The 8,252-nt window shown below is 63.4% G+C and overlaps 1 protein-coding gene across 2 annotated transcripts; it reads left to right on the forward strand.

The window, feature by feature from the left end:
* The first annotated feature begins 642 nt into the window (after positions 1 to 642).
* Positions 643 to 6,810, forward strand: OPRD1 (opioid receptor delta 1). 2 transcript variants are annotated; one of them, XM_062594021.1, is made up of 3 exons: positions 643 to 674; positions 5,593 to 5,942; positions 6,183 to 6,810. In XM_062594021.1, coding segments are annotated over exons 1-3 (885 nt in total). In that variant the 5' UTR covers positions 643 to 672; the 3' UTR covers positions 6,716 to 6,810. The 2 variants fall into 2 exon arrangements, with proteins under 2 accessions (XP_062450005.1, XP_062450004.1); XM_062594020.1 differs by having other exon boundaries at positions 658 to 689.
* Positions 6,811 to 8,252: the final 1,442 nt, after the last annotated feature.

The raw sequence follows: 8,252 nt of genomic DNA on the forward strand, positions 1-8,252 counted from the left end.
AAGGAAGGGGGCAGGCATGGCCCGGGCTTGGGCATGCGGGGACCGCGGCTGGGAGGGGGGGCGGGGGGCAGCAAGGACAGAGGAGAGACAGGCACCGAGGTGGGGGGAGCGCAAGGATGGGGGCGAGGGAGGGGGTCGGGGGAGGCAGGGAAGGAAGGCGGCAGGGATGGCGGGGGGAGGCAGGAAGCCGAGGGGGCGGGTTGCGGGTAGGGACTCGCCGTGTTGGGGGGGGGGGGGGAGGCAGGTCCGGCTGGCGGCGGCGGCGGGGTGGGGGGGAGGCAGGCGGCGACCGGGGGTGGGGGAAGGCGGGCCGGGCCCGGCCCCCCCGGCCCCACGTGGCTCGCCGGGACACGCCAGGTTTTATAAGAAATCCCCATCGGCCGCCCGGGTGCGAGGAGGCGGCGACGGCGGCGGCGGCGGGGCTCGAACCCGCGGCGCTCGGATGCGCGCTGCGACCCGCGCCGGCGGCGTGCGGGCACCGCGGCCGCCCGCAGAGCCATGGAGCTGCCCGGGGGGGCCAACGGCACCGCCTGGGCCGCCTTCCCCAACCAGAGCGCCAACGACACGGCGCCGTACCGGGCCAAGAACGCCACCTCCATCCTCATCGCCATCGTCATCACCGCGCTCTACTCCGTGGTGTGCGTCGTGGGGCTCCTGGGCAACGTCCTCGTCATGTACGGCATAGTGAGGTGAGAGCGGGCCGCGCCGCGCCGGGCCCGCCGTCGCCGCTCGCCGCGCCTTGGCACCCGGGAGGGCGCGAGAGCATGGGGGGGGGGCGGGAATTGGGCTAAGAGCAGGGGTAGGGGTGAGCGTGCACCAGGAGCGAGCGTGCATCGCGTGCGAGGCAGCAGCAGGAGCAGGTGTGTGCCCGGCTGAGTGTGCACGGGGGTGGGTGTGCACCAGCTGCAAGACAGTGGTGGGAGCGAGCGTGCAGCAGGAGTGAGTGTGAACCATGGGCGAGACAGCAGCAGGAGTGAGTGTGCACCGGGGGTGAGCGTGCACCGTGTGCGAGACCGAGGGTGGGTGTGCCCCCGGCGCTCGTGAGCGGGGAGGGGGGTTAATCCACCGCACAGGTAGCCCTGAGCTGGGTGTGCATGGAGGGGAGAGGGGACATGCGTGTGAACGGCGTGCGCGGGAGCACACACACGTGCCGGGGGGCCGTCTGGGTGAGAGGAAAAGCTGCGTGTCTGCTTGAGGCTAAAACCGCAGGAAAAAGAAAAAAAAACCACATTGCATGAGGCAGCGCGGGTGGGTGGGCGCCGGCAAGAGGGACCCGGGTGCTCGCACGGCCCGAAACGCGGCGGCTCCCGCGGCGCGGCGCGAGCCGGGGACGGGCAGCCGCTGGTGCCGCCGCCTGGAGAAGCCGGAGGGTCCGGGCTGGCGGGAATCGCTGCAGCCGGGATGCTCTGCGCCGCGGCGCCCGAGCGCTAAACCCAGCCGTGAGCAGCAGCCACCGTTAATAGAGGCTCCGTTAATAGAGGCTCCGTTAATAGATGCTCTGTTAATAGATGCTCTGTTAGCCCAGAGGCTTCCGAGCCACCGCTTCCAAGGGTCCGACCCGGAGAGGTCCCGACGGGGCGACTGCGGCATGTGCCGCTCTGTCACCAGGACCTGATGGTCTCCGACTGCGAATTACCGAATCCCGTGGGATTTGCGGCTCTGGCGAGAGCTCGCGGTCAGGCAGCAGCTCCCCTGCAGCCGCCGACTCCGGCTTTTCCCTAACAAAGAGCAGGAACCGGCGCAGCCCGGCCCCAGCTTGCGGCTCGGCCGGGGACACGGCGCGGTGGCCCCGGGGCCGTCCCTCGTCCCCCTACCCTGGCACGAGGTACCGGCTGCTCCGGTGGGTGGCAGAAACCAGATCCCGGAGGCGCTGGGGCAGCTCCGTCAGCAGCCTCCTTGGGGGTGCCTGGATTGGGGAGGGGCATCCAGGCACCTTTGGGAGTCCGGCACCCGGAGCCAAAGCCCCTGGGAATTTCACCCGAAAGCTCTCGGGGCCGGAGCGCGAAGCACGGCGAGCTGGGATTTCGGTGGGAAGCGCAATCCCAGATGCCCCTGGCCAGGAGATCCAGGTTTATCCTGCCGGGGAAGAGGGGTTATTGGGGATAACACGGGCAAGTCCCGCCAAGGCTGGCGGCTCCCGCGGGGGTCGGGATTAGCCGCTTCCGACGAGGGCCGTGGTCGGACCGCTGCTGCAACAAGCCGGGGGGGCGATTTGGGGCAAACCCTGCTGCCCCCCCCCCCCCCCCCCCCCCCCCCCCGTTTCAGCCATTCTCACCTCCTCAGGCAGGAACGATCGGCTCCACTCCGAGCCCCTGCCATGGCGGGGAGGGGGGTGCGTGCGCGCGCGCGTGCAAACACACCACCAAGCCAACCGTGTGCCTTCGCGTGTGACGTGAGCGAGCCCGGGGGGGGGGCTTCGCAGGCGCACGCTTGTGGAGGGGACCCCTCGCTCTCACCCCCTGCCCATGCCGGGCTCCCGAAAGCCGGCGGCAGCCTCTAAGCATGCCGGGGACATGATCTCCCGAAGCTGAAGCCGGGAAGGCTCAGAGCCCTTCGCTGCCTCTCTGCTCTCCGCTGCGGGGGTATGAGGACGGTGCGACTCGCTGCACGAGTGGAGCTGCTGCCCGTCGGCGGAGTTCAGCCTGCGCCCAGGCAGACTTCCCCGGGAGAGAGCCGCATCCGCGCAGGGCAGCGCTGGAAAGCAGGGCTGGAGGCACAGCTCCAACCCGGAGCTCTCCGCCGGGGAGCCGGGCGGGGGCTGTTCGCCCGGTGCCTCCGGGGACACCCCCCGCACCCCGGGGACCCGCGGCGGAGCACGTGGCAGCCCGCGAGTGCCGATGCAGCGCGTCCTCCCCCCGAGGCTCAGGGACCCTGGGGGACGCGGTGCGTTAAGGATGCTGCAGAGACCGGCGGCTCCGAGCGGCGCGTGCGTGCTGGGGAGAGGGCAAGAGCCGGAGCGCGGCGCCTGTGCCCTCGGCTGAGCGCTCCCGGCGGGCACCGCCAGCCCCGGGAGCCGCCGGGCAGCGCACGCACAGCCAAGCACGGCCAAAACCCCAACCGCCCCGTGCCCAGAGCAGCCAAAATATAGGAAAAACCCAGAGGCAGCGCCTGCCTGCCCCGGAGCCCCGGCAGCAGCACGGCCGGCAGCTCCGGCGGCGGTCGCCGCTCCAATTACTGCTGCGTTGTCAGGCGCTTTTAAAAATACCCCTGGAAACAGTTTTTGCAGCTGCAAGCTCAGGCTTTGCTACTAGCCGGAGCTGAGCAGCAGCCCGATGTCCTTGCAGAGCACGTCACCCCCTCCGGCCCCCGCCGGGCCCCCTCGCCGGCCGCGTTGTGGAACGGGAACCCTTTGCCGTGCCCGGGGTTCGCTAGCCAGACTCCTTAAGCCCAAAGCGGCGGCTTTTAGCAGCCCCAGGAGTTTCGCAGCTGCTTTTCTTTCCCACTCATTTATTTTTCCAAGCGATGTGGCCTTCTGGAGAGGCTCAGACAGCTGATGGGTCCCGGCCCGAGAGGTGAGGCAGCGATGGCGAAATCCTGCCCGGGAGCCCAGCTCCCTCCTGCTGGGCCGGGCCCTGAGCAGCCCTTGAGAACAACCCCAAACCCTCAGACCCGGGGGCCAAATCCCCCCCCCCCATTGCTGCTCTCGCCTTTGCCCAGCGCCTCCGTCCGCGTCCCGGCACATCTGGCAGCGGGGCGCGGAAACGCTTACCCAGCACTGCCGGTTTCGCCTGGCGGAGCACGGCCTGAATCACCGATTTTTCCACTTTACTCCCAGCACCGGGGGGGGGGGGGAGCAAAGATTAAAGAATTGCAAATTCTACCCAAAATGACTAATTTTAATCTAGGGGAGCTAGAAACCTGAAAATAACAGAAAATCTGAAGTTTTTGGTTTAACACAGAACAAAAGTTTTCTAAAAGATGTGTTTGAGCCCATTTGCCAGCCCCTGCCGGCAGGGTCTCCGCGGCACCAGGTCCCGCTGGCCGGGCCCTGGCGAGACCCGACCCCTCCGAGCAGCCGGGGCAAAGCGAAGGGTGAAGTCAAGGCCCAGGGTGCTGCTCGGAGCGGGATGGCGTCGGCACCGCGCGAGAGCAAAGCCTCATCGAGCCGGGGAGCCTCCTTCCCGCAGCAACACGGTCTCCAGCCGCCTGGCGGAGCGATAACCCTCCGAGATGGGGGGCACAACCCCAACGCACACAACCCAGGAGCTGAGGTCGATATATTTTCATCCAGTAAAGACCGAATTAATCCCACCCCCCTCCCTGCGCACGGGGCTGGACTCACCTCGGGGCACCCACAACGCGATCAGCCGCCACCGTCTAGGGCTGAACGGCTTGTCGCCGGCCCCGGGGATAACACCAACAGGTTTATCCGTGCAAAGAGATGTTCGTGCTCCAGCTGACGCTCCTGTTAATTCATTAGGGTGCGTGCAAAGCTCGGGGCTGCCCAGGACGCTGGGGGCAGTGGGACTCGCTGGACGGGGAGGCGCGGGAAGGAGGTAAACCAGAGCTCAGCAAACCGTCTAGGGGGGCTGCTGCTGGGCCAGCCCGGCTTGACCCCAATGTGCTCTCCTTGGGGAGGAACAGGGACCCCTCACCCAGCAGCAGCAGGGATGGGCCAAGAGCAAAAAAAAAAAAAAAAAAAAAAAAAAAAAAAAACCACCATATATATATATATACATATATAGCAGAACACCTTCCAAAAAACTATTCCCATCCCATGACTCTCCCAGCTCCGTAGGTCTCTGGCTGTAAAACTCAGGCGGGTGATTTAGGGATCTTGGTTTTGCCAGAACCTGCAAGATGCAGATTCCCTTCAAACGCCCCCAAGATAGGAATCCAAGCTGAGGACAAAGTGGGAGGTTTATTGCAATTTCAAAGAGGTGCTTTTGTTTTGCAAAAAGTGCTCCTTTTTTTGGGGGGGGGGGACCCAAACAGGCTAGCTGGGCTGGCTGCGCCTAGCAGGTTGGACACCATGTCCGGTGTGGATTGCCTCGGGCAAAGGGAAGAAGGAGGTTTCAGTGGCTCCGGCGCTCAGCAGCAGGGATCGGGGCTCCTCATTTCTCCTTCCCAGGCTGGGCTTTGCCTTGCCAGCCAGGCTTCCCCAAAAGGCTCCCGTCTGGCTAATTGTGCTACTTCCAGATGGCCTGCTTCCGGGGCTAATCGATCCAATTTCTGCAAGTAAACTCGATAGGGAAGCAAGCTAGATAATCACGATTTACTGGGTGGAAAATCAGATAAAGGCAGTTTCGGGGAGGTAAAGGGCATTGTGCAACTGATTCAGGGAAATGGAGTAAATCAATTTAATTGGAAAAAGAGACTTCTCTGAAAATCTCTTCAGATTTCTTTTGAACAATAAGTAAAGGCAGCTGCAGGAGTGAAAAACACCTCCCTGCTCAGGTAATGGATTATGGCCTTGAGAAGGGCTGAGATGTATTCTACAGGCTCCGGAGCAGGGTCGCAGCTCAGCAGAGCACTCCCAGCGCGTGTGTGAATGTGACCCACTCACCACGATGAGCGTGGACACACGTGCTCAGGCCGTGGTGAGCCGGCCCCCGACTGCGTGTAACAGCTCCCCTCTCTGCCACCGCTCAGGTACACCAAGATGAAAACTGCTACCAACATCTACATCTTCAACCTGGCCCTGGCAGACGCGCTGGCCACCAGCACGCTGCCCTTCCAGAGTGCCAAGTACCTGATGGAAACTTGGCCCTTCGGGGAGCTGCTCTGCAAAATTGTGCTCTCCATCGACTACTACAACATGTTCACCAGCATCTTCACCCTCACCATGATGAGCGTGGACCGCTACATCGCCGTATGCCACCCGGTCAAGGCCCTGGATTTCCGCACGCCTGCCAAGGCCAAGATCATCAATGTGTGCATCTGGGTGCTCTCCTCCATCATCGGGGTGCCCATCATGGTCATGGCTGTCACAAAGTCAAAAGGCAAGTGGCTTCTGGGAAAGGGTCCCCAGCTGTCCATCCTAGAGGCGATGCCTTGACCTGACCCTCTAGGCAAACCAAAGCCACCTGGTGCTGGACCATGTTTGGAGTTCAGTGGTGAGCACCCCTGCATGGGGCTGTAAGCAGGTCCTGCCACATGAAAGTCATCACAGTGTTCTTTTAAGAGCGCTTCCTCGTATTCTCTCTGTTTTAATCCCTCTTTGATCATCTTCTCTCCTGCAGATGGCATGGTGCTATGCACGCTCCAGTTTCCTGATCCTCCCATCTACTGGGATACCGTGACCAAGATCTGTGTCTTCATTTTTGCCTTCATGGTCCCCATCTTGGTCATCACCATCTGCTACGGGCTCATGATCCTTCGCTTGAAGAGCGTCCGCCTCCTCTCAGGCTCCAAGGAGAAAGACCGCAACCTGCGACGCATCACACGCATGGTGCTGGTGGTTGTGGCGGCCTTCATCATCTGCTGGACACCAATCCACATCTTCGTCATTGTCTGGACCTTGGTGGACATAGACAAGAAGAACCCCTACGTGGTGGCCAGCTTGCATTTCTGCATTGCTTTGGGATACACCAACAGCAGCCTCAACCCCGTCCTTTACGCTTTCCTGGATGAAAATTTCAAGAGGTGTTTCCGAGAGTTTTGCCTGCCTTTCCGGGCTCGGATGGAACAGAACAGCTTCTCCCGAGCCAGAAACACTACGCGGGAGCAGGTCTCCACCTGCACCCCGTCCGAAGCCCTCAACAAGCCGGCATGACTAGGCGTGGAAAGCCACCAGCGGGGCTGCCGGGGCCGGAGAGGGGATGACCTGCACTCCGAAGTGACTCAGGTCACCACCACAGAGCTCTAGCAGGGCCAGCGCGGGGGGCGGTGGCACGGGGACCGCTCCGTAACGCCGCTTTCTTCGTTCAGACTGAAAGCAAGCGATTGCAAAGACCTTTTTTTTCCCCTCCCTGGGACGGTGGCGAATCAGGACTCGCAGAGCGACGAGGGGAAAGGACTCGAGCCAGAACCAGCACGGGTGCGTGGAGCCGGGACGCCCGGCCGTCTCCGAACGCGTCGCCGGCGGCGAAGCCTTTGATGCCCCGATTGCAAACTGCGAAGCGATTAAAAGAAAGCGCCCGTCGTGTCGTAACCTGCAGCCGGGGGCCGGAGCCGCGTCGGCTCCGTCCGCGCCGCGAAAGCCTCCGCGCTCGGCGCTGCTCCGGCTCGACCTGACGTCTTTCCGAGGAAGCCGCTCGAGGGGCCGGTTTCCCCCGCCGGGAGCTGCCGGCCGGGGAGCTCTGCGGCGCGGCGGCCGCCGCGCGCGGGGCCGAACGAGACCCGGCGGCTCCCGCTCCCCGGATCGCCGGCCCCGAGCAGGAGCCGCCAGCAGCGCCTTCGCCTTCCTGCCGCCCGCGAGAGCCGAGGCTCGCGGGCAGCGGTAATGGCTTTTATTGGACAAATTGATGCTGCCGGAGGAAGCAGGCGCGCGGCCGGGTGCACCTGGGGCTCAGACGAGGGGCCGGCTTGCGTCTCTGGTTTTTTCCAGCCGCATCAATTTAGGCTAATAAAGGACATTACCTCTCCTCCTGAGCCCTACCTTTCCGCAGCGCTCTCGGGCTGCCTGCAGACGTCGCGGCCCAAAGCGATTGCTTTTCTGCAAGGACAAAATGGGGCAAAATTGCCCATTTAGAGCTTTTATTAAAAAAAAAAAAAAAAAAAAAAAAAGCGCCAGTGGAGCACATGAGCAACCCGCCTGGCCTCCCGAGAGCCCGTCCGTCCCCGAGGAAAAGCCATCTCGCTCGGCACCGCGTCCCTTCGAGCGTCTCCAGCCGCCGCGGCCGCGCGGCCCCTCACTTGCCCGGTGCAGAAATGGAAATCCCCGGTGCAGAATTTGGGATAAATCCCCGCCTGGTGGGATGAATCCCTGCGGGGGCTTGCAAAGCTGAGGTTCAGCATCCGGGATTGCTCAGCACGAGAAGGGAAACCGAGGCACCCGGGGCAGTGGCGGGAGATCCCAGATCGCCGATTTCCTCTTTCCCGGTGCTTCTCGGCTCGGAGCGATCCCCGCTGGAGACCGCCGCTCGGCGCCCGGCCGTGCCCGGGGCTCACCAGGGGCCTTACCTCCCTGGGGAGCTGGGAGCCCGGCCCGCGGCACGAAAGGACCGGCACAAGAGAAAGCAGAGGAGAAATTTAGCCTTGTTGCTACCCCAGGAACGCTGAATCGAATAATCAAGCCGCCTACGGGGAAGCTGAAGTTAATTCGTTAACAGCTTGATGCAGCTCTGCCACGTCTTGCAGTTTTATCCTGC

This window comes from Rhea pennata, chromosome 23 (genome assembly GCF_028389875.1).
Source record: "Rhea pennata isolate bPtePen1 chromosome 23, bPtePen1.pri, whole genome shotgun sequence".
Lineage (NCBI taxonomy): Eukaryota > Metazoa > Chordata > Aves > Rheiformes > Rheidae > Rhea > Rhea pennata.

Excerpts from the sequence above, each read along its gene's own strand:
- OPRD1 (XM_062594020.1), top strand. Across the intron at positions 5,943-6,182 it reads GGCTGTCACAAAGTCAAAAG|ATGGCATGGTGCTATGCACG; the intron begins GCAAGTGGCTTC and ends TCTCTCCTGCAG.